The sequence below is a fragment of the Cucumis sativus genome, chromosome 6 (assembly GCF_000004075.3).
Source record: "Cucumis sativus cultivar 9930 chromosome 6, Cucumber_9930_V3, whole genome shotgun sequence".
Lineage (NCBI taxonomy): Eukaryota > Viridiplantae > Streptophyta > Magnoliopsida > Cucurbitales > Cucurbitaceae > Cucumis > Cucumis sativus.
In genome coordinates this window covers 25,545,170-25,571,965 of record NC_026660.2, presented here as the reverse complement: position 1 = coordinate 25,571,965, position 26,796 = coordinate 25,545,170, and the positions used below count along the sequence as shown (strand labels likewise).

Sequence of the window (26,796 nt, the reverse complement as noted above, 5' to 3'; positions counted from 1 at the left end):
AAATTGATAGTCGTTATAGTAAGTTGCTATTGACTATTGATAAATTTTAATTTGAGAAATGTGCTAAGAATAATAGCTTTTAACAATAATAATAACGACTAGATGAAAAACTTGAGATATAAAAGAAAAAAGAAAAAAAAGTTGACTAGTCAATATTTGCTATTTTAAAACAGTGTTATTAGGTAAAGTTTTTGTAGACAAAAATGAATTATCATCTGATTTGATTAAAAAGAAAAAAAAAAAAGGGTGAGGGTTAAAGTAAAAATGGAGAGAACGGGGGAAGAAGAAGAAGAAGAAGAGAAAAAAAAGGGGGGGAGAAGGAATGTGTTTTTGTTTGAAAGAAAAGGAAGAGTGTAATAGGAAGTGAGTTTTTGAGGTGAATGATGAATGATTAAATAGATATTTTAGGAAATTGAGTAATTAGCTATCTTTCTTAGTCCTTCCGCTGTCTATTTCCATTATTGGGTAACACAAATGGAGTAGGAGAGAGAAACCTTTTCGATTTCGCTAACGTGGGAAAGTTGTGTAAGAAAGAGATGGTTCTTTTTTTCTTTTTTATTTCTCTCTTCACTCTCTCTCTCTCTCTCAATTTGTATTCTAGTTTTGTAGCTCATTCATACATTGTTTTGTTTTTCCAATAACAAAAAACAAACAATCTGGTAGATGCAAACTTAAGATTACACACAAATAAATATACATTTGCTTTAGGTTTACACACAAACACACAATTCCCCTCTTCTCATTTCCTCCCTCCCTCCCTTTTCTCTCTGTATAAATTTCATTTTGGCAAAAACCTTCATCAATCCAAAAACAAAAACAGAGAGGAAGAAAGTCAGTTTTTAAGGACGATGGATGGATGGGGTGCGACGCTTTCTCTCGGTTAACTAAAACAAGCCCACCCAACAAAACCAAAACAAAAATACTTCTAACTCAGACATCCTTTCCAAAAGGCACAAGGAAAAAAAAAATGTGGGATCTGAACGATTGGCCTGATGTAAGGGAGGAGGATGAATGTTCCTCCGCCAAGACATCCATTGAAGGTGAAGGAGATGAGGAAAAAGGGAAAAGAGTGGGATCGCTTTCCAATTCAAGCTCTTCCGCTGTGGTTATGGAAGAAGAGGAAGCCGAAGTCGAAGGTGGTTCCGATGAAGAGGAACCCACCCCCATGGTTACTCACCAGTTTTTCCCACTCGAAGAAACTGAAATCCCAACTCCCCTTCCACATGCTTCTGCCCCTCCCGCTACCGCTCCCGCCTTCCCTCGGGCTCACTGGGTTGGGGTCAAATTTGCCCATCCCGATCCTCTCGCCGCCCTTCCTAATAATTCTTTAACCCCCACCGACCTCTCTCACCCCATTAAAAAGAGCCGCCGCGGCCCAAGGTCCCGTAGCTCCCAGTACCGCGGCGTCACTTTCTACCGGAGAACCGGCCGTTGGGAGTCACATATTTGGTCCGCCTCTCTCTTTACTCCTCTTTTTTTTTTCTTTTTAGTAATAAAAAATATATATATAATTACTCTCTCTCTCTCTCTCTCTCTCTCTACTGCAATTTCTGTTCCCAAAACCTACTTCTGTTTTTGGAATTGTGCAAGCAATTGAATTGAATTGATTTGATTTGATTTTCCAATTTTTTTTTTCTGTTCTTGCTTCTCTGCAGGGATTGTGGAAAGCAAGTCTATCTCGGTATGTTTGGTTTTCTATTGGTTACTTTTTTTTCTTTCTTTCTTTCTTTCAATTAATTCATTTATTGTGTTCTAACAAAGAGAGATGGGTTTTATTCTGTTTTTCTCCACCGCATCAAATGAATTTGTTACAGGTGGATTCGATACAGCACATGCAGCTGCTCGGTGAGCACTCACAGTTTCCGTTTCTGCTTTCATTCTCTCTCTCTCTCTCTCTTAACCACAATTCAAAATTGAAAATGGGAATTTTCATTTTGTTGTTGGTATTTTGTGTGCAGTGCTTACGATAGGGCGGCCATTAAATTCCGAGGGGTAGAAGCAGACATAAACTTCAGCATCGAAGATTACGAAGACGATTTAAAGCAGGTTTAATTCAATTTTAATTATGTAATTATACATGGCTTTGTTTGTTTGGTTGTTGAAACTATTAAATTTTTTTTTTATATATATATACATATAAATAATTTTGTGGACTGGATGAACAGATGGGAAATCTAACAAAGGAGGAATTTGTGCATGTACTTCGCCGACAAAGCACTGGGTTCCCCAGAGGGAGCTCCAAATATAGAGGCGTTACGCTTCATAAGTGTGGAAGATGGGAAGCTCGAATGGGCCAATTTCTTGGCAAAAAGTAATTCTTTCCCCCTTCGCCTTATTTACTCCTTTTCCCTTCTTTTTTTCCTTCTTTTTTTTAAAAAAATTTTCTTAATCAATCAATTACTCTTCCCCAATCTTACAGGTATGTTTATTTGGGTTTGTTTGATACGGAGATTGAAGCAGCAAGGTCAGTTTCTTATTATTTTTTTCCATCTCTCTGGACAGCTAAGTATTAATTTGATTAAATTAAAAAAAAAAAATTAAATCCGGTGCAAATGATGGTGATGACGATAGGGCTTATGATAAAGCTGCAATCAAGTGTAATGGCAAAGAAGCTGTCACCAATTTCGACCCCAGCATCTACGAGAATGAACTGAATCCGACAACTGGTAAAAATTAAAGTTAAGAGAAAAACACAAACACATACACAGAAACAGATAGACAGATTATTGTTTTTAACTTGTTGTAAATGAGTTTTTGTGTTTTTGTTTGAATTCACATTACATTCAGAATCAAGTAGCAATTTGGGGGATCATAGTCTTGATTTAAGTTTAGGAAATTCAAGCTCAAAGCAAAACGACAGCTCAAATAATGGTTCCATAGGTCCACAACACCATTCTTCTTCTTCTTCTTCAGCTGATTGGCAACGCAATCACGGATTTAGGCCTCTTCAGGTAATTCTTTTTAAATTACTATATTAGTTTTAATTAAGCATATGGGTCATTTTGAATTTAGTGGGAATTAATGAATGTTTATTATTGTAAAAGCTAAATTTGGAAAATGGAGGAGGTGGAAACAAGAATTACAATAATAATGTAGAGAGAAGGAATAGATACCTGGAGAGTGAAACCATGCAGCTGCTGAGCCAAACACACATTCAATCTCCAGCTCAATTCAGCCGCCCGCACACGGTCGGTGGTGCACCAGATCATCACCCCCACTCCCAGATATTGCTTCACAATCACAATAATCAAACCTTCAATTATCAAGTAAGTATATATATATAAATTATAAAATGTGTACTAAAATTTAGAAATGCCTCGTGTTCTAATTTTGGTTATTGGAATTGTTGTGTTGAAGATTGAGTTTTCAGGCAGCAGTAATGGTCATGGAGGCCGAATAGTAGGAAGTGATCTAACATTATCTTTAAATGATCATCTTCAATCGGGGCCATCTCAAGTTCTTGCAAGTGCTGCAGCATCATCAGGATTCGCACCCCAGATTAGACCTTCCAAAAATTGGCTGCACAACAATGGCTTTCATTGTCTTATGAGACCCTCTTGACATCTAAACATCCATTTTCAAAAAAAAAAAAAAAAAAAAAGAAAAGAAAAGAAAAAAAGAATCATGAAACCTTAATTTTGTTACTTTTTTTTTTCATTTATTTTTCTCTCTCTCACTCTCTCCATTTCCCGATGAGAATCTAGAAAGAAAGGAAAAATGAAGTCCCTCCCAAAGAAAAAAAAAAGTGTAGTAAAAATTGAAGGCAATGGGTGGAGAAAAAAAAAGGGTAGAATTTTTCTGACCGAGAATTATTCATTGTGCATTAGCATTAGCAATTCCCAATTCCTTACACATTTGCTTTGTTTTTTTGTCTACCTATACGCCCCTCTATCTTTACCCTATTATTACACATTTCTCTTTGAATATAATATATATATATATATATATATATATAAATGTTAGAAAGAAAGGGGAAGAAGGTAGTGTAGTAGTAGTCCCTAGTAATGTTGGCATTATTTGTAGGCTCACCAAATTGAATGATCATTTTCCAACGATTGTCATTTTCTTTTTATTGGAAGAGATTCCGTTTATGTTGTCTCAAATAGAATATATAATAAGTCTGGGAAATAAGTAAATAATAAGTTTGTATTTTGGGGGTTATTTTATTTTGTAGAACTGGACTTGGGGGATATGAGACAGAAAATAAATATTAAGACTTAAGAGGGGGTTTATACAAAATTAGGAATTTTTTTTTAAATTTTATTTTTTTAAAATGAAGTGTGTTGAGAGAGTGTATTGGAAATGTCACTGAATGGTAATGAATAGTCAGCATCATGGTGTCCTTTGAATCAATTCTCTTTCTCTCCCTCAGCCAAAAGCAGTCAGACAGTGCTATTATTATCACGATTGGTTCCTTTCATCCTTACCCCCCAAACCCACCCCTCCTTCTTACCATTCCTCTGTTTTCTTTCTTTCTTTCTTTCTTTTTAATTACTAACTATTCGATTATAATTCTCATAATCTCGATAAAATTAAAAGATCCACTTCCTTTTTCTTTTTGCTACTGTTTTCCACATTGGGTAAAAAAGGTTGAGAAAAAGGGTAAGGGTGGTGGGATTTGAGGAGTGAGTAATAATAATAATAAATAAGGTTTAGTCAGATTTCCGTTCCGGTTTAATCAGAACATGCATGTGAAGATAAAGCAAACCAAGAACTTGAGAGCATACGAGGAAGCTAACAACAAACATTGTCATTTTGTATTATAATCATTTTAAAAAAAAAAGAAAAAGAAAAAAAGAATTCAAATTCCAATTCTGATTTGATTACTTCGATGACAGTGGGATTATTCAAACCAAATTAAATAAATAAAAAAGGTTAGCTTGTTTGGGGATATATAAATATTATTATTATTTGTAAAGTTTGGTAGAAATGTATAAAATATTTGGTTACAATTTCGTCACTCACTCCGTCATCACTCATTATTTTAATCAAATACTGTGATTAAGTCTGGAAAGGTTAAGCACCACATCCTGTCATTTGTAGGGATTAATTTATTATTATTATTATTATTAAAAAAGAAGAAATGATTAATTAAGTAGTCAACCAATGGATTTGAGATATGATTATTATGTGTGTTTTTTATTTTATTTTTATTAATAAAGAAGAAAAGTGAAGAGGTTGGGGGTTAGGGAGAGATAATGTGATTGGTTAATACTACACTAATAATTTAATTGAAGTTGTAATTACTGGTAGATTTCATTTTCCTCATTTTTCTTCTTTTTCATTTTATCAAATATTGCAAATGAAAAGACTTGAATACGTTGGCATTGGCATTGCATCGAATCTACGGAACACTGCAAAAAGGTGAGATGGAAAGAGATTAAAAAATCTCAGTCTACTACTACCTATGGCTATGAGAGGCTATATGAAGAATTAGGGTTGAGGTTGTACCGTTGAAACAAAAAATAATTGAGACCAAAACAGACACACACTCCATATGTATATCTGAAAGAGAAACACATTCCCCATTGGGGAATAACTTCATTTTTTTTTATATAAACCAAATGAATGATGGTGATGATGAATGAGTCTGTTGTGTGTGTTGGGTGTTGGGTGTTGGGAAAATACAATTTCACAATTTCATTTCCATAAAAAAAAAAAAAAAAAAAGGAGAATAGAAAAGAAAAGTGAGTGTGTTAGATCGCTTTCATTGGGTTGAGAGAGAGAGAGATAAAAGTAAAGAGAGGAAAATGGTTTCCGTTTGTGAAACGAAAGGTTTCATAAATATAGAGAGTGTTATTTCCATTTATGGAATTTCATGCTTCCCTTCATCTTCTCCACTCTCTAACATATTATAATTCACTCTGCTTTTCCTTCGCCTAGTCCCTTTCTTCCTCTCACACCCTCATCTACGAAAACTTTTCTTTTCCACCTCATCTCATCAATTTAATTACTCTCTTCCATTTTACTACTATAATTACCTAAATCATATTCATTATTCACTTACCTTACCTGATGAAATTTTAATAAATCGGCCGCAGTTAATTAAACACAACTAATAATTTATTTAACGTAACTTTTGGTTGTTTTGTTGTATACATGTATGAGTATGTATAAGAAGAAGAACATATAGTGACTCACAAATATTGAAAAGACAGATTATTAAAATTCCCAGATAGTGTTGATTTTAAGAATGAAAAAAATATATATAAAAGAGAAAGTATGTTTGGACATGAAAACCTAAGTAACAAAATATATAAATGAATATGATGAGAGAGGTAGGGAAGCATGATCTTAAAGTGAAGAAGGGGAAAAGGGGTTTGGGACTTAGGACCACAAAAATGCAACCCTAAATAAATAAAAAGGAAGGAAAGAGAGAAAATTAAATTTTGTATATATATATAAATTGAAGAGAGGAAGGTATGTGTGTGTGTGTGTGTGTTTAGGTAGGTATGTAGGTAATGTTCTTAGGTGTGGGTTCTCCACCCACTTTGTATAAAAGGAGATAAGTTCTCTAGGAAAAGGGAATGCCTATCTTTCATTCATTTATCTATTTCATCATATATATTTGTATACATATCATCTTTCTAATTCTCCTCTCTTTTTCTCTTTTTATTTATCTCAACTCTAAACTTATATAATTAAACATATATTATCAATAAAATAATCCCCTCTCAACTTTAATCACACCTTTTAAAAGATTCTATTTCTTCACTTTTCAACTTTTTCAACCTCCTTCTAAATTAATCTTTTTTATTATTTTACTATTTCACTCAAATGAATATGAAAATTTGACGTGCTTGGTGACTTGTAAACATACTCACACATGTCTTAAATGTTGTAAATTTTACTTTTCTCTTTTTTTTTTTTCATGTATAGTAAGGGTACCAAATTCAAATGACACAACACTATTTGATTTGATTACTATTACGTGTAATATGTAAGTTAAAGCTATGTTCACTTTGATTTTCATTTTTTTCATCAATCTATATAACGAATTTGAAAATTATTAGTAAGGGTATTATTCATAAATTTTGAAATTTTGCTATATTAATAAATGTTTTAGTTCATTTTCTCATTTACAATAATAAGAAAGCTAGGTGTAAATAATCTAACTAAAGATAAAGATATATATAGAGGAAATTTGGGATTTCTATCTATGATCAATTGAGGAAAATTAATGTTAGAGCATTATATAAAGATGAGAAAGATACAAAGGAAGAAATAAAAGACAATTGGACAATTGAATGTAGAGATGATTGTTTCTCAATATGTTTTGTTACATTTTAGGATCAATCAATTGCATCCTTTTCTTTATGTGGCTTCCCCAACATTTTTAATTAAAAAAACTTATATCCCCTTCTATATACATTATCTTCACACTGTGGTAATTATTACAAAATAATAATACAAGTTTAATCTTTATTTTTCGTCACACACTATATTTTTTGTCTTCATTTTAAAGAGGAATCTAATGCTTAATTGGTTCATATGGTTATGTATTTTGTTAAACACTTTTAGAGGTTTAGGATGAAAATGGAAAATTTTGAAAGAATAAGAGCAAACAAAGTTGATAATAATTAAGTTGAAGGGCATCATTAGTTTTTCTTATGTTTCAGTTTTAACAAAAACAAAGTTGATGGAAAAGCTATTTTGAAACAAATTTAAAGTTAGTAATAATAATTCAAAAGATATTGTGAGGTATTTTGTAGGAGGTAAATTGGAAGCTATATAATAATTAAGAAGCAATTGTTGAGGAAAATCAAAAGAGATTAATGAAATGTAGTTGAAATTACGCAATTATATGTATACATAATAAGGAAAGATATGTCACCCCTAACTCCGAAAAAGGAAACATAATTGCATTCAATATTTCACACTGAGGACCACATTATTAGGTTTCTATCTATGATATTTTGTTTCATATCTTAATGCAAACTGTCCTTTTCTTCTCTAAATAATCAAGGCCCCATTTTGACAGTGATTTTTTTCCTTCTGTAAAAAAGTTTGGTTGCTAAATTTTTTATTTATTTTTATCTTTTGTTTTTCCATGTTTAAGAAAAGAAATCTTGGTCAAAATACTGCTTTTTGAGAACTAGATACTTTGAAATGCTATAAAAAGTGTAACATTTGTGAGAGGGAAAGGAGAGAGATTTGAATAGAAGAAAAAAAAACCAGGATTGATAAATTTGGTATATATTTTATAATGGATGCAAATACAATGTAATCTTAATCTTCAGGATTTGATGATAAAATAAAAAAATTTGGGTAAAGTCAATGGGTGTCATCTTATACATATAAATTAAATTAGGACCACAGAAAGAAAGAAAGAAAGAAAGAAGAAGAAGATGGTGAACAAATTTAACTCATCTATCTTTTCCTATTCTGATGTTTATAATGCCTGATCTCAAAAGTCACTCACAAGTCTTTTTCAACTTCTCTATTCATTTATAACTTAGTTCATTTATTACATTTTTTGTTTTTGTTTTTTGTTTACTTTCTAAATTATAATTATTATTGTTACCCTTTTTTTTTCACTATTTTATAATTTTATTTATTTGTGTATTAGTATCAATTAATTTAGCTCGCATTTTATGTATGCATTTTGGTATACCTACATTTAATTATTTCACATGCAATTTAGTAGTAAATTGAATTAGGTATTTCATTTGATAGATTTCCACTCATTTAACATGCATTTCAGGCCAATAATATAGCATTTATTTAAATTAGTAGCTAGATAGCTAGTAGATTAGGTAGATTCATTCTTGCAATATCAAGAGCTTCATCTGAACATGAAAGTCTATTTCATGTATTCAATCTTTAATTAACTAACTATATCATTCATCCATCTATAAGTATCCTTTTACATGTATTTTAATATTCAATCCCTCAAATCATTTCTAAATAGAATATATATATGTATCAGAATAATAAAAAGAGAAATGTTTTTACTCTTTTTTTTTTTTTCTTTTTCGAAAAGGTATTTAGAATATTTTTTTATGGATAAAAGACTTTTTATTTTCTATATTTGGAAGTAATCTTGACTTTTTTTTAAAAAAAAAAAGAGAGAAGGGAAAAAGAAAGTAAAAGGAAAACAAATTGGGAGTATATAGAAAAAATGGGTTAGGCAAAAAATTTGCTATGTTGAGAATAATCAAGATGACAGAACAAGTAAACAAAAATAAAGCAAATGAAGAAAGAAAATTGATTTAGTAATTATATTAAAGTATAAGGTATAGGTGTAGTTTAGAAAATGATCCTTGGAGGAAAAGCAAAATCTGTAAAAGGAGGATGCAATATGCAGGTCAGAGTTGTTTAAATTTGAAAGTTGGTTCCTATGAATATTGATCAAAAGATGCCCTAATACACAAATCCAAAATAAGATGGACATGAAACTCGTCGTCTTTTGTAGATGCTTTTTTGTCAAAATTCTAACTACATCAATATGACAAATGGAAAAAGCATTTATGAACCTATTCAATAGAAAGAGGGCCTAAAGTGTAACACAACATGCATATATGTTAATATGACGATATGTTATGTACATGCATCTAATCAACATATAATTCATCAATATTTAAACTCAGATGGCATAACCAGAATTGGCAATAATAGATATGAAGGTTGGATGTGTAACCTTAGAATTGAATGTGGCAGTGAAAATTGAATTTTAAAATAAATGTGAAGTGAAGTATAGAGAGAAGTAGGTAGGGTATATGCACATGGTGTAGAATTATTATTGCATTTAGACCTAGAGGAGTTGAAGGGTGAATTAGATGGGGCTATATCTGTGTGTGTGTGTGTGTGTATTTGCATTATATATTATACAAAAAACACAACCCCTACATATGATTTCCATAATATTTGAGTTTCCCAACCGAAGACTTTCCTATTTTGGTAAGTTGGCAGAATGGGTTTGTTGAGATTATAAATTAAGGGACTCAACTCACTAACACTATGGACCAACCAATTTGTTTCCTCCTTTAATTACAATCCTTTAATGCCCAAAAAACAGTACACAATTAACATACACACACAGAAAAAAGAGAACTTTTTATGTAACCAATTCTCAACCCTTTATGTTAATTAGGTTAAGTACATTTTTTCCTCTATTAATTCAACCCTTTTGCCTTTCCATTTAATTTTACTTTCCCATTTACTGCTTGCTGCCTGCTTCCACCCCCTGGGACCAGAAAATTAAAACAAAACAAAACAAAACTTTGGGTTCATTTATCGCTCTCTTAAATTTCATTACTTCTTTGTCATAACAGAAAAAAAAAAAAAGAAAAAGAAAAATCCTTTTAAATGCCTTAGTGAGAATTACTTTGATAACATGTAATAATCTGTTGCCATTGATGAGTTGAAATTAATTTAACTTTTTGTTAAGGTGTTTGGAAAATAAATTAGGGTGTGATATGTGTATATATATAAGGAGTGGAGGAAGAAGGGGTAGAATAGTACATTGTTGTATTGGATTAAAGCTGTTTATTGTTTACCTCAAATGAGGAAACTGGCTAGATTTCATTGTTGCATTCAAGTCAGAAAATTTTGAATTGACCTTTTTCCTTGCCTAAATATAAACATCTGCTCCTATTACTTTTCTCTATGGTTTTTGGGCATCTAAACAGTCAGATTCCATTTCATTAACTCCTTTTTTTTTTCTTCCAAAACCCCTTTTCATCTTATATATCTCATTATCTCTTTCCTCACAATTCTCTTCTCATGTATTTTTTTCTCTCTCAATTTTTCTAATTTGTAGCCAATTCAACGGAAGAAAAAAAAAAACTTAATAACCAGTTTGTTTTTTAAATAAAAATTCATTTCAAAACACTGTTGAGTACTTGATCAGACCTATTTTGTAATTAACAATAATCTCATTTGTATAACTCTTAATTCCATGGTTTCCTAACCACCTATCTCATTGTATTAACTCTCAATAGATTTACTAAAATATGATAATATGTTAACCTAATTGAAATATTTTAACTCGTTTACCAATCTCATTCATAGTATAGTATATAGTATAGTTGTTTAATTATAAATTATCAAATAATTTAAATAAAAATAAAGTTATATTTCAATTTAGGAAGCATTTAAAAAAAAAAAAAGCAAAAGGTAAGCTTTTTAAGTATCATACTTGTAAATTTGATGCATATAAATTGAAATAATAGGTTTATTTTAATCATTGTAGCTAAATCATAACAATAATTTAATATTAATTTATCAACCATCATAACATACTCTTTCTAAGTTTAAAATTAAAATTCACCCACTACTATTTCTAGTCCATCTCGTGGTTGATTTTTTTAAAAAGAAAACATTGCTTTGAAGGGTAAGAAGGTTTTTTCTTTTGTTTTTTTTAGAAAAAAGAAGTTACGAAACAATAATGAATTAATTAATGGTTAAAAAGAACAGTCAAGTGTCTTAATCATTTTCCCTTGAAAAGGGTTAAAAAAAAAAAAACCTAAAAGGAAGAGGACAAGAAAAATTAAACACACAATTGTTTGTTGTCAATTGGTAAGTCACAATTTTCTTAACAAAAAGTTTAAAATAATAAGAAGAAGAAAAAAACAAGTTTTTCCAAAGAAGGCAGTGGAAGTGAGAGGGTGCATTACGAGTTTATAAATTTAGAAAGAAAAGGGTTTCATTTTCATACTAATTGTTTGCCATTTTAGGTTATGATGGGCAATTTCCCCAGTCAATGTTTGATCTAATCCAATTTGTTTGATTCCTTAAATTTCTTTTCCCCCAAATTAGGAATGTTTTTGGATTCCCATCATTTTCAAATTTAGAAAAAAGATGCAAGATTTATGAGATTGGTGACTAATATTTTGGAAAATTAGAAGGAAGAAGATAAGTTCAGGTTTGAAGAGGACAGTATATAATTATTTAATTATGTGATTGACAACAATACACTTATCAACATGAAAGTAAACTAATGATAAAAATGGAGTGTTTCTAACGTATTATTTTCTGATTTTTCCTAACTTGAGATCTTATTTAGCAACTTTTACTTTCTCAACTTTCTCAACTTTCTCTTTTTGGAGACCACAAACAAATCATGCAACTTGTGACATACATTATGAAATGGAAACCAAGGTGATTGGTGCCCATGGAACACCATCTGCTTTCAGATTATTTTTCTCTTCAATTTTAATTATTGCTATTACATTTTTCTATTAATAGATTATCAATTTATTACTAAAATGATTTGTGGAATTGATTATTTTAACTAATACTAATACATACATTTCTTTTCAATATTCACTTCTATCCACTATGACCTATATACATGTATAAAACGGGGAAAAAAAGTGCAGAAGTTTAAAAATCAGAAAACAAATGATAAAGTGGTTATGCCAAAATTATGTGATATTTTAATTTTAAAAAGCAGAAAAAAAAATAAAAGAAAAACTAAAAACCAAAATAGTTACCACATAAGGTCTCATGTTTTTGTTGGAGATCACATTCATATCTAATGGTCAATAACTTTTTAAACATGTTTATCACAGATCTATTCTGATACACAATAAAAAATTAAAGAACATATTAAACACAAACCTCAAAAATTCAAAACTTGTAATTGAAAAAAAAGAAAAAAAGTCATAACTTGGACAAAAGTTTTACAGTAACGTAAATAGTTTGGGGTATACGTGAGAAGACATGTCCATAGTTCATCCATTGTGAAATGCATTTGTTCATATTATTGTACATATTATTGTGCATTAAACATAAACAAAGCAAAATATGAAATGACCACATCGAAAGAGAAAAGTAAAGTAGGGGACGATTTATTGGGTATGTCCTCGTGAGTAGCAGAGTTAGTACAAACCCTTCCCTCGATGAGGTTTGTCCTTGAAGAGGACCATCTACCATGTGGCCTCCTTCATGCAAATGTTTTGTCAATTAACATATAAACATCTATTTCCTTTGTGTGTAAACCTACCAACATTCATCACCTTCTTTACAATCCCATTATATTCTTCACAACTAATTTAATGCTTCATTGAACCGACATGATGTCATTGTAATGTCCTGCATATTCGCCAAGCATGCTACCTTTTCAAACATCGAAATAGCTGTTGCTATCAACATTACTTTTAAATGAATCTACACTTAGTTCAAACCGGACATTGTAATGTTCACAGCAGCTGTGTTTATAATTGCAAGGACTACAAACAAGATGTAGAAATGAGGTCCCCCTAAAATGGCAAGATTATCCACCGTGTTTTACATTCTTCAGAAATGAACCTTCAGCTCAACTGTTGTTCTAAAAAATGGGAATGGAAAACCAAAGTATTTCTGTAGCTTCTGCAGTTCATGACTGATCTTGCTAACTTATCTTGGTTTCAAATAATCCCAATTTGAACAGACTCAACTCTTCCAATTAGCTTTACAGGAGTCCCATAAACCTTGAAAGAGTAAAGGGCAATACCTTTTCTTGGAGTCCCAGTAACCAAGAAACCAAGGGAGGGAACGGTATATGAATCATAGCTCAAACAATTTGAATTCAAGAATACCAGAGGCGCATGGATGATAATGCACCGGATAATTACAGGAATACTGCAGAATTCAGGTGCATTAAAAATAGATTTCGAAATGCTAGTTTTCTACGATAGTCCATGACAAGTCAAAGTATATAACTTTAGCGAAACCTCATCAATCTTTTCTTGTAATCATATTTTGTGTATACAATGGGTGCGTGATTTCACTTGTTCTATTTTGCAATACTATTAACTGAAGATATTGATCATAGATTGACTGATAAACCATACTATAACTTCAATGTACTGTTGTCACGATTGCAACATTAATCCCCAGGAGATGAGTGAATTTGAACTTTGGCAGGGTTGGAAGCACAAGCTCATTTTTGTGAGCTACTGCTTCTATAATTATACTTCAAGTCAAGTTGGCTTCAGCAGATATCTAAGCTTGCATAGACGTACAACGAGGAAGCCAACGTTTTTCATTTTCCCAATTACCACTGGCATATTCTAGTGGCAAAATCCACATCCAATCAATGATAGATTACACCATTTATCCCGAGCTTGAAGATTATACCAACATTTCGGTTATGCAAAAAAGATTCTTTAAAACATGACAAGAAGCCCTGCAGAGAAAATGGGGTAATCCATTATGGGAAAGTGAATAGAAGTAAACATAAAAACAAGAATTACAGTTCACAATATACAAGATCTAAATTGAATAGTTAGTGTTTTTCATTTTTATTAGTTTCGGCAATACTTGAGGTTTGAACAAAGAAAAATGGTATAAAAAACTCCAAACCAGTGGATGAAGCACATTTTATGCTGTCCAGTGGGTGAGATATAAGAAAATATTTTGAGACAAGTTTCATGATCATGAATCAGGTTCAAGGTGTATACTTGTTTATGAAACACCAAAATCAAATCCACTAATGTCATCCTCCTTCACAAATTTTACTAGATAATAAAAAACATAATACTCTAACTGTTCTTTTTTGTCATGTCTTTTTCCTCCCTTTCCGAAAAGTTTCTTTGTTATACTTTCAATTTTACCCTCTATTTTCCAAATATAGTTATATCCTTCATCCAACAACGGTGATGACAGATAGAGAGGAAAAAACCTTCAAACACGCAAAATTATTGGTAAATATCAATTACAGATCCCCATGAAGGAAACATGTCCAAGAGGTAGACTATTTTATGTCACTGACCTGTGATTCCAAATTCTCTTTAAGCTGCAGCTAACATGCCTCCTGAAACAAAATAGAGAGATGTCCTAAATACAAAGTTACTTAGAAACAAATGAGATAGAACATTAGTCAATTAGATGGCTTCGTACAGCCAGATGAAGATCAAATGCAAAGAGCTCCCAAGTCATGTGGCAATCCATCTGATCCAGTGGACACTTCAACTTTAGCAGGTCCACCTTTCTTGGCCGCTTTCCTTTCCTTTCTAGTCTTCTTAGAGTCGATAGTTTTGTTCCTGTTACAAGAAAAGGTTCATATTACACATACATTCTCATTTAAACACCCCAAGTCCATGCCATCTCCATGGATGTATGTACAGGTGGGGAATCATACATTATATACTTGCCAGACGAACTGGCAGCAACTGATCCACAGCAAGCTTTATGTTTCTTTTTTGAGCCACATGGGCAGAGTTTATTCCTTGGGACCCTCTGATAAGGTAAGGGGAGAAATATAAGCAGCTACGAACACTGTACTAAAAGCAAGAGGGTGCGGGGATATAATATTCAGTGAAGAAAAAATGGTTGCATTATGATCTAAAGGACCTTGTCATCCAATTGAAAACGGGTACAGTTAGAATGTTTAGTGTTTTGACTAGATGAATCAACTTCAACATGCTTCTCTTCCATTCGCTCTTCCAATTGTTCATAATATTTTGTCTCATCGTTACCTGAAAATTGTAAGAAATATTGATGCATATTGAAGGAAAATTATGGATTCCAACATTGAGCGAAAGAATTGTCTCAATAAAAAGAGTTTTTTTCCGGCATTCTCTTCCCACGGAGGGAGTGGCAGGTGAAAGAACAGATGAGATGTAAATTTATCCACCTTCATCTATGTGATAGACAAAACTCAAATTGCAGTTTTTTTTAAACCAAGACCTAACAGATACTGATTCAATCCACTTAAGAAACATAAACAATAAGAGCATAAGAGAGCCTAACTCCTAACCAAGAATCAGTGCTAAATTATCAGGGAAGCATTAATGCTATCTGCATTTCAAGTTTTTTGTCACAAGTTCCAAATTATTGAAGAATATATAACCACAGTTTTCCTCAAAGTGCATATACTCTCACCACTTGCTCGGGAGAAAAAAGCTCTTCCTCTACCACTTTTTATGCAGCGTAGTGTAAAATCATTAGAATATCTCGAAAAAGTCAAGTTTAATATTCTCTGCTAAGTAAATTATTCTATAAATCAAGAAAATTGAAGATCTGACATTACCAAAAGAAGAATCTACATCACACAAAGTTGATTCAGATGGTTCTTCGTGTTCTTCTGTTGCTTGTTCTGCTACCAGAAACTCGATTGCAGCATCAACATCACCATCAACTTGGACCAAAACCTGCCAAAATAGGGAAAGTGCACCAGTTCTTAACTAAATTGTAAAAAGATCAATTAGACGGACGTGGGAAACCAGAAATTAGTATGTTGTAGTCACCTTTTCTACTTTCTTAGAATTTTGACAACCACTACCTGCCATTACTAATTTAACATTTCCAGGACTAGTAGCAGTTTCACCCCTCTTTTGAGAATTGGAGAGAACTTTTCTTTGAAGTGAGATCGGTGAAGGAACAGTATCACCCTTCCAAAAAGAAAAAACAAGTAAATCTGCTATTAATATATTGTATTTAATCTTTCAGTTAAGCTTCTATGGGAAATATTTATTGAAGGGAAAAAAGAAAAAGAGAAACTGACTTTGATTATGATTAACCTGGCTGGACCAGCGCACGTGTCTTCCTTCGACCGCACACTATTATAATGTTCCTCGTCATGATAAGATCTTGGCAAAATTTTCAACCAGAGGTCAAACAGTAGATCATGTAACCCAAATCAATATAAATATTGGTAGATTTTAGAGCACTAACAGCCAGATCCATTGTTATAAGAAGCATAGATAGTGTTTATGGGTCATACTTTCCCATACTACAACATATATAACATCAAAGATAAATGCAACCAACATCGATATGATCAGATAAAGAGGATTTCAGATTGATATTTTTGAATACCAGCAGTAACATCAGTGTTCTTATGCTTGGATATGTTGTGATGATAAAAAAAACTAGAACCTTACAAACACCCATTTCAAAACTTTTTTCAGTCATGTTAACTCTCTTTCTTACTTATTTTATTATCTAACAAAAAGAATCTTTCGCATTTCAAGCTCATTTTGGTAACAGCTGGTCCCAAGAACTACTGATTGTAAATTTTTGGTTATGTCAGAAACTGATCAAAAGAACAAATTTACGATTGTATTTTGTAATAGCTACTTCAAGGCATATATTTCCAAATATGATATACTTTAAGATTACAATAAGAAGCTATTAGCATTTATTTTAAGAACATATCTAACTATCCACATAAATACAGCACCAAACCCATTGCACCTAATAAGCTTCGTATTCAAAATTTCTTCACACGAATTCAATCAATTATAGAAAGTTTAATGAAAAAGGTACAATAGAACCCTCCAACACTTACAAGTGGACCATACGAGCTTCTCGATCCTCAAAATTTCGTATGTACCAACGAGGTGATGATATCTATACATTTACAAGCAACTCAGTAAAAAAAGGTTTTTTCTTATAAGAAACAATGGTTCTGGCTAAGTAATATTATATAAAATGTCATGTCTATGTGGTAGCCACAATAAATCAAGAATTTTAGTTGAAGGGCAGCAGTGTTTAGTAATGTTAATTACAGTCAATTAATACAAATATACAAAATATACACACATTAGATGAATAAAGCCTAACTTTCAGGAGTTTTCAACAATATAATTTATACATAATAAAAACAAAACACCCAGCCGTTATGAGTGGATAGACACATAAATACATGCCCTGTTAAGTGTTAAACAATTTGTGGTAAATACAGGCAGACAGCAGAGAAAGAACCCTTTTGTTCTGTACTACATAGACATAGCGAGTGCTACATTGGTCATCATACTTCCTCAAAGAATCGTATGTGGTGTTGGTTATTCAATTTGGACGACAACATGGTTAATTTCAAGAAATAATCATTGGATGCAAGGGTTTCTAGAGAGTTCTCACCCTGTGAATGCATATGTTACAATGAGTAACAAGAGAAGCAGCCTGCAGTTCTAGATGCCCAGCCCAGGTACCATCCTTTTCCATGGAATCACAATATTCATCAAACGGGACATCATCCTCAATAAATGGCTCAAACATTTCACGGTTCTTCTGTTAATGACATTTTATAACTCATATTACAAAAAAGATACAGAGGGGAGAGAGACAGTAGAACATTCCAATGAAACAAATGCAGATTCATATGAATTTAAGTGACATGAGGCAAATTGAAGCACAATTGGATGACAACATATAATCAAGGCAAACCAAATAAAAAATTCATTTTTAATCTAGCCAGATATTGCAATGAATAGTGTATAAGGAATATTAACTTGTCTTAGTTACTATAAGAATTTTCTTTTAAGAAAATGTCTACTAGGAACATCTTGTACCCATTATAAGAAAGTATGGTTAAGTACAATGCCAGAGTTCGTATGAGAAGCTAGTTCCTCATACATACCAAAATATATTGAACAACCATCTTCCGATACTTCACATGTTCCTCTTGATCGCCATCTAACTGATCTGCAAGGGACCTGCAACTTACCGATATTAATACATCAACGATTTTAAATCAAATAAAAAGGAAAGTAGAAAATGTCTTGAAAACATGCGCATTAGACAAGTCAATTGATAAGCATACAAGCCATGTGCACAAAAATGAACAAATATCTCAAACGTTTAGAGCAATATGCACGCATTATATATATGCATTGATTGAAGGAAGAGGTACGCATGAAACCACCAAGAAAATATGACATCTCCCCAGCTGTATCAGGTAGTTACTAGCACTATTGGTTCTCAACAAGAACAAGATGCATTGATCTAATTATTCCTGACCTGAAAAAACAATTACCATCTGCAGTCACTTGAACGATTTGGAGGTTCAATAAGTCAAGCTGAGCACGAAACGGAGAAATATCAGGTGACTTTCCAGGCTTTTTGTTCTGCCAATCAAAACCGTTTTAATAAAAAAAACTAGTATTAGACGAATGTATGACCATCTAGTTTAACATCAAACTCGAGGGATTAGAGGTTGTAATGTGTACCTTATCAACAAGAAAAAAAAAAACACAAAAACACAAAAACAAAACAAACTTTAACGCATAGGCAGAACATATTGATATACATTTTGGTGAACTGAAACTTGCTTAGTTATTTCGTCAAGAATGGTATCTACCTGGAGAAATTGAATTTGGCCAGTCTTAACTCTTAAGGCATCATCTAACGTTACAAAGAAAAATTCTTCGCTTTATTTAACCCATGACTTCTTGCTATGCAACAATTTTTTGCCCATTTTTTTAGCGTTGCAACTGTGAACATTTAACCTTTCGAGAAGGTTGCTAGTGACTTGACTGTTACGCATGTTGACTAAACTTAAAAGGTACCATTAGAAAGACTGACAACAATCGTTCTTGTAAAATTACCACAGACCCTAAAAACTGTGGCCTATAAAACATGGTACATCTAATATTTGCCATGCATTCTCAAACTATCCCGCAAACTAACAAAACTCATATTAATATCAAATATGATCAGATTAACTTAACTGGATATTTGAATTCAAAAGACCCATCTCTGATTCTACATTTTTGTATCACTGAACCAAATGACAGGCTATGATAAATTTCTACACTTGTTAGAAGTGGAAATAAGTGTATAAGTGTGGACAATTATCTCCCTCGTTTTGGATGAAACCAAAAGTAAAATTATGAGGACTTATGTCAATTGTCCTTATAAATTTGTATGAGAGGATCTAAACCCGATTGTGAGACGGAAAAAACCCTCAGATTCTGAACAAAGAGAATTAGTTATCATTGTTGACATTGTGGATAAATACCCAGATTGAACAAAAAGTGCTAAAGTGGCAAGCAAGTATAAGTTTATAACCCAATCAACGCCGCACTGGTAGAGGAGTGGATCTTTTTCGAGGAGAGGAGATTAAGAATAAGACAAGTAGTTGAAAATAAAAACATTCTACAATGTGATCCGTGGTTGTGCTCTATAGGGCCTTGATAAGAGGAAACTCTCCTAGGTGATGAAGAGTAGAAAGATGAGGAGAGACTCAAAGGTGGTACTTTATTCGATAGAAAGACTGATAGGAGTGTATGTAAATAACAAAGTCTCCCTAGAGGTGTGATCCATTTCATGAGTACATAGCTCAAGTGGATAATACCATACCAATTTGGAGATGGATGGAGGCTCAATTATCCATATCATCACTAAGCTAAAACAATAAGAATTGACAATAATAAAACTGATGTCTTGCAAAACTAAATAATCGTAAAGCTAGTTCAGAAAAATTGGGGCAAACCGAACCCCAATAAAAATTTGAGAGGAAGCAGCATAAGCACATATTTGGACGCTAATTAATGAACCCATATAAGCTTGCATTAGGATTAGAAGAGAAGCAAGAAAATCCGGGTTCTCACAGAAACAAGGTTGCATTAGGAATAGAAAGCGTAGAGTTGAGAAAAGGAGAGAAAGAAGGAATTACTTGTGGGTGTCGCTTGGAGTTGGACTTTTGGTGCTTGGTTTTAACCATTCCCACCAAATCTGAACGACGCTTTCCCCGGCTCAATGACTCCGCATTCGGTGTGTGTTCCCTCCAACAATTGTTCGTTATGGTGGCTGAGTTAGGCGGCGCTGTTCAAACGGGAATCCTCCGATCCCTCCCGTTTCTTTATTATCTACCGTACCACAATCCGTAATACATAATATATTTATGCTATGCTATGATTTGATTTGGAGATGTTTTGTTACTATAAATTAAGGTCAATTAAGAAAATAATACTACTGAACATCACCTTTGCAAAAATAAATTACTACTAAATACTTGCGGCGGTTTGGGAAATCAACACTATTCTCAATTTTCGGATTTAAACCATATTTAGTCATTAATTTCAAAATCAAATATTAAAAAGAAAATAAAAAAAATTAGTTTATATTTACTCATAGTAGATTCTTTTTATGAAAGTTGGAACAGATTTAGAATTTGAATATCAAACACAAACAAAGGTTCAAAGTGAAGTTTAAGATTAGGTAAATTTAAAATGGATGGTTTTAGTGAGATGTATTAGGTATTTCAAATCATTAAATAAATTACTCGTGAAATATATATATTAAAGAAAAACTCTCTTTCAATTTTCATCTATTTTCAAGATTTTTCTCTATCAACTCAATCATCCACCTATGTTTACCTCTCTTTTACCATTTTTTTCCTTTTATGAATATTCTTTTATAATTGGATCATGGGTGTGAAATAGTTTTCATATCTATGGTATAAATAAACGAACAAAAGTGGAGAAATTTTGTGGCCTCTCGTTATAACTTTTTTTCTAGTTTTATTTACTGTCAATTTCGTCATTTAATCATTTTCATTATAATTTTTAATTTTTAATGATTGCTTACGTAAATAACTTCCCATCTTCCTATTATAACTTTTTTAAAAATTTAAAATTTAAATCATGTCATTTAGATTTTCTCAAATCGAGTTAACATTCCTCTCTTTCTTTTACTCTTTTATCTCTTTCATCTCTTTCAACATTTTAAATTCGTCAACTTCAAATCTTGGTTATAAATATTTCATTATTTTTTTTCATTCATGTTCACATGTCATAACAATATGCTAAGGGTGAAAAAAAAAATCAAATCATGTTTTTCTATTCTCTTATAATTTTTTTTTATTATTATTTTGTTATCTATTTTTTTTATATAGAAGTATGCTTGTGTTTATTCCTTATGCTTATCTCCATTATTTCATCTATAGGTTTCTTTTTACTACACAACATAAACTAGGAAAACTTGAATCACTAACTTCGTGGTTGAGATGTACATATGTCTATGCTATTTATATTTAAATTATATAATATTGGGAATCTTTTTTAACGTAACATGGGAATCTTGCTCGTGTTTTTTTCTTTATTTAAATTTTTATTAAATCATTTTACTATTTTTTAAATGAAACCTTAGAATTTACTAAGCTTTTCTCACTAGCCCTTATTATGATTCTTTCATCGGCTCAATTTTATTGACTTAGCTAGTTATAGAATTTTATTGGTACCTAACAAATTTGTTCATCTCTGTAAAACTAATTTTGCATTGCTAATTGGATTGTATTGCAAAGCTTGTTCATCAAAGTAAATCAAATGGTTAAATTTGGTTACTTGTTCAATCCTTAACACGTGCTTAGAAAATCCCCTTTTTACCAAATTGTTGTCATAGTAAATCCAACCAAAGTAAAACGTATACAAAATAATTTAACAACCTCAGTCAACATTCCAACTTTTAATTAAAGTACTGTACGAATTATTTTCACTCGTCTCACAAAGTAGATCAAATTTTATGACAAATTACCAATCAAGAATAATTCAAACACTAAAGGATGCCATTGGGAAATAAAAAATTAGGAAAGTTGAATTAAAAAAGTTTGAAGACAAAATTAAAAGGAGACATCTAAGGATACAACTATAAAATCTACCCCCTAAGATGTTTCCGTACTCAATCACAACATCAATTTTCACAAGCTCAATCGTCCTTTTACGGTAATTCAAATAATCATCCTTATTTGCATCCACATATATAAAATCAAACATCCCATTATATCTTTCCTGAAATTAATATTTATTAAAATGGAGAGAATTTGTTGCTTTACTGCTTGTGAGAGCATTTGGGCTTGAAGAGAGATGACAATGCACTCTTTGGAATCATTCATAAGAGAACACCAAGCTTTACAATTAGAGGAAGACATCTTTTTGAATAATTAACAACATAAAACTAATATATTTTGCCACATAATCTTAATTTAATTAATAAATAATGTCTATGTCACGTTTTCATTAGTCAATCAATGATTAACGAACCTCGTTGACGATTATAGTTTTTGTTCAAACTCCAAAAATTAAAAGAACTTAAAAAACCAAATAAAATAGACACTTATCTCAACCCTAATGACAGAAAAGTGTTTTTTTTTTTTTTTTCTTTTTGCAATATGTAAAATTATGGATTTAGGAATATCTTTTTCAAGGCATTGGATGGAACATAATAAATGAAACGTGGCAAGATGCGATTAGGGAAACGGATATGGTGGTGTAGCCTGCGATCGGGTCCACAGAAGTATTAATGTCTCAATCAAGTGACGTCATTGGATCATCGGATCAACGTCCAAAAACACAGACCAGTCTCATTAGTCTGTGATTTGGATGTGGACATGTCCAGAGGATAGAATGATTTGAATCCTAGAGATTTGTGTCTCACTATTTCATCCGACGCCTCTTATTAATTCTCCAAGTCTCTAATTTCATTATGCCATCTGATCGGTGGGCCTTCACTTTTTAGAAAATGGTATGTTCCCAATGTATTGAATTGCATGTCTCGGTGTCGTGCCATTGTTTTGCGTTTTCTTCTTCTCTAATGCCAAATATAACACATGTAGTTTCATCAACTATAAATATTAGGTTAGCATGCAATTACTTTTTTTTAAATAAATTATTAGAAATTAGAATTATAAATATAAAGCTTTTGGCCCTGGCCTTACAGTTTTAGTGATAAATTTTAATAATGATTATTTGTTGTCAACGAAAGCATGTATCTTTTCCACTCTTTTACGTCTTCAAATAAAATATTGTATTTTTTATATTGATATTACTATATTTAATCTCTTATCAGTACAGGAGTTTTCGATTCTTTTTCATGTTTGTAAATGTTAAACCTAATCGATTATAAACTAAAATAACAAAATACTGAATAAATTAAAGAAGACGTGTCATTTAAGTTGAACATTTGCTATCTATTAATGATTTAAGTTGAGGAAACATCTAAATAATATTTAAAACCAAGAATCTGTTTTTTTTGTTGAATAACTTCTGTCTAAAAGTTACTCAAACACTGTTAATATGGTTGGCAACTTTGCCTAGAAATCAATACAATTAACTAACTAGCGCCTAAGTTTAACAGTAAGATATCACAATGTTATCCTTCTGCCATATTTTCAAATTATTTTATTACTAATAGTTTACTAATAATAAGTTGCATTTAGTATAGAATACATATCATTTTCTAGTTAGGTTGAAGTCGAGTGACAATAGTATTAGAATGTGGTGGACAAATGTTTTAGCTCAATTTAGAATAGGAACAATCTAGATACTTAATTGAGGTCGTATTATTTTAAGAACTACTAGCTTCCTTGCATAGATATAAAATTAAAACGCTATAGTTAGTGATGAGTTGTCACACCCACATTTTCCCATTTTAGTTGTAAATTGTGGTAGAGTGTATTGAGAGTATCCATTGAATTAGGGTCTATGGTAGTGATTATACCATACCCCACGGGGATGGGTCCGGATAAAGTGTTGTGGGGTTCAACTGTTTGTAAGTTTGAAGAAGGGTATAGCTAGAAATTAGAACAGGCATGGAAGCAAATGTGTACGTGTCCTTGTCACAGAGACAAGAGACATGAAGGGAAAAATGGGAAATAGATTGGAATGAATTAAAATAAACCTAAATTCATTGTATTTCTCTCCCATTTACAAAACTACATCTAATAGCTATACCAACCCCAATTGAGTCCCCCCTCACCCACACACCAGCTGTTATATAGCCGACTCTAGACACTTCTAATGTGTTCATTCCATTGCTATATCAAATCACACCACCTAAGTTTTCAATAAATTTGTACACTTAATTTTGAGTTAAGATAGAGACGTTATATTTTCTATTATCTTTTTTTTTTTTTTCTTTTTCTAAGGATGATATTAAAAATTAAAATAAACTACAGTCACACAAGATTTAAACTAATCTAAACCTATGAGAAAATTTGGCATTGATTGACTAGACCTAATATGGTTCTAGTGTCTAGTTTTTTTGGGCGTGGGTAGTATTATTCGATCGAACCATATTAGTTTTGATATAGTTCATAGAAGAAGAAATGTGTTTTAGATATTATTTTGCTTAATAATATATACACCTATAAATTTTTGTTACAGTTTTAGATAATTTTATATCAAAAAATTTGAATGGATGAGATGTCTAACTCTATCTACAATACATGAACTATTCATTGTAAATTGAGAAAGAACATCACTATATCTAATGTACATGTAATGCAATGTAAAGAGTTTAGTTAAATAAATGTGACAAAAAAAATATATAAATAAACTAAAAGGACACGTTATTTAGATATATGTATTGAGAACTAAATGTGAAGATGTCACAGAGTAATTTACTGAATATTAATTGGATATGGAAGTAATAATGTTTATCTTATAGATTTTGAAAATGTTTAATGACGTAAACAATATCGTGATATATATAGGGCAGTCTGTTATGTAGTAGCCCTAACCTCATTCTTTTTATTGTTGAGTTCGTGCGGAACCTTCTGTGCCAGATCCCATGTTGTGTTTAGCTAGTTAATAATTTTGCATTTGATATCACAAATAAATGTTTGAAAAAGAAAAGACATGTGTACAAGAATCAAACAAAACTTTGGAAGAGAGAAAGAAAGAGACGTAAGTAGAGAGATGATATGAATTGTTAGGTGGATCATGGGTGGGGCTGTGGACGTTGATAAAAATTGGAACGACAAATGGAAGGGTGATTAGACCAAGGGTTTATTCAATTTGTTGTTACAATACAACTTACAAGCCAAAAGGCTTTGTTTTTTGTTGTCTTTTTATATTTAAATTTAAGATTAAGATGTATATATATGTATATCATCAATAAATGCTCAATAATTCCTTCTATTTAAGGATTGAACTAATCCACAAGATATCTCTTTGTAACAAATATAATTAAATGTAATTTTAATTAATTTAAAACACGTAAACCTCAAAATATGTTGACGGTGGATGATTATTGTTTGACTCAATACAAAATATATAGTATCATCAAACATTTAAAAAATAGATGTAAAGTATTTAGCATTTATCGTGTGTAGTAGTTAGTAATTAATTAATAGTAGCTCTGAAAAAACTATAGTACTCTTATACACCCCCTTTATAGATAATTTAAAATATTACATTTATTTATATCTTTCTCTTCCTATAACAATCTCTAAACCTTAGTAGTAAAATAATTTTAGTGACTGATATAAGGATTTCTGTTATTTGATTGGTTTATGGCAGAAAGTGTTTTCAATAGAATAAAGAAAGGAAGAAAAGAAAAGAGCAAATGAATGTAGAAGCATGAATTGTATAATAATATAAAAAAAATGAATTGAGATTAGAAAAAGGAGAAGGTGGAATTGATGTCGCAATTTTAGACATTGTAAATGAGTAAAATGGGAAACAAAGATTATGGAGGAAAAGTATAGAAAAAGAAGAAGATGGGAGTGTGGTATAATAGTATAGTGCAGAGTGGAGGGGGGGGTTAATTAATAGTGAATTAAAGAAGAAAATAAGATGGTGGAGGTCACGTGCGGGAGTAGGAAGTGGAGGTGGCAGAAGCAGAGGTGGTCTGGGAAGATTAGAATAAATGAATATTAGATTAGGATTAGTTATATAGATTAGGAGTATTAATTTAGTGTTAAGTATAATGAGGGCCCAATCATAATTCAGTTACTGACAAAATTGAGACCACGCTGCTCAAAAGCTCATCCTCCTAAGTCCTACCTCCAACTCTTTCTCTCCCCGCGCGTATACTCCACTTTTCTTCAACACAATTGTTCCAAGATGGTAACCATTTTCCTTACGACTCACACAACTTCTCCTAAAAACTGTAAACGTTTCTTTGCTTTGGTTTTAAAGTTTGAGTATTTTGTGGAGTCTATACTATACCACTTACCTACTCAATCGAATTAATATCTCTGTCATGTGAAAAATATAAGTTCAAATTTTAACTATTTAATTTGCAGATAGGGTGTTTCAAACATATTGTAAACAAAACCCAAGAAAAAAATTAACTACAAGCCTTTAACACTAATCTTTTACACAATTATGTTATGTTTTTATATGGAATGCAAGTCTATGAAAT

At 31.6% G+C, this 26,796-nt stretch overlaps 2 protein-coding genes across 8 annotated transcripts; one reads left to right on the top strand and one right to left on the bottom strand.

Annotated features, from left to right (window-relative positions):
• Nucleotides 1–437: 437 nt before the first annotated feature.
• Nucleotides 438–3,875, top strand: LOC101214724 (AP2-like ethylene-responsive transcription factor TOE3). The gene is made up of 10 exons (XM_004141860.3): nucleotides 438–1,449; nucleotides 1,656–1,681; nucleotides 1,815–1,845; nucleotides 1,959–2,046; nucleotides 2,166–2,311; nucleotides 2,420–2,464; nucleotides 2,572–2,666; nucleotides 2,788–2,951; nucleotides 3,045–3,266; nucleotides 3,358–3,875. The coding sequence occupies exons 1-10, from the start codon at nucleotides 857–859 to the stop codon at nucleotides 3,559–3,561; spliced, it is 1,614 nt and encodes a 537-aa protein (XP_004141908.1). The 5' UTR covers nucleotides 438–856; the 3' UTR covers nucleotides 3,562–3,875.
• Nucleotides 3,876–13,487: 9,612 nt separating this feature from the next.
• Nucleotides 13,488–20,545, bottom strand: LOC101217362 (OVARIAN TUMOR DOMAIN-containing deubiquitinating enzyme 7). Of its 7 annotated transcripts, none has more exons than XM_011659570.2 (13): nucleotides 20,327–20,544; nucleotides 18,670–18,776; nucleotides 18,290–18,365; nucleotides 17,791–17,940; nucleotides 17,219–17,280; nucleotides 16,433–16,517; nucleotides 16,176–16,319; nucleotides 15,959–16,079; nucleotides 15,280–15,404; nucleotides 15,081–15,165; nucleotides 14,827–14,969; nucleotides 14,699–14,737; nucleotides 13,488–14,113 (listed from the first exon to the last, which is right to left on the bottom strand). In XM_011659570.2, the coding sequence occupies exons 1-12, from the start codon at nucleotides 20,372–20,374 to the stop codon at nucleotides 14,729–14,731; spliced, it is 1,155 nt and encodes a 384-aa protein (XP_011657872.1). In that variant the 5' UTR covers nucleotides 20,375–20,544; the 3' UTR covers nucleotides 13,488–14,113; nucleotides 14,699–14,728. The 7 variants fall into 7 exon arrangements, with proteins under 7 accessions (XP_011657872.1, XP_011657871.1, XP_031743793.1 ...); XM_011659569.2 differs by having other exon boundaries at nucleotides 14,699–14,740; nucleotides 20,327–20,543; XM_031887933.1 differs by having other exon boundaries at nucleotides 14,699–14,740; nucleotides 15,068–15,165; nucleotides 20,327–20,540.
• Nucleotides 20,546–26,796: the final 6,251 nt, after the last annotated feature.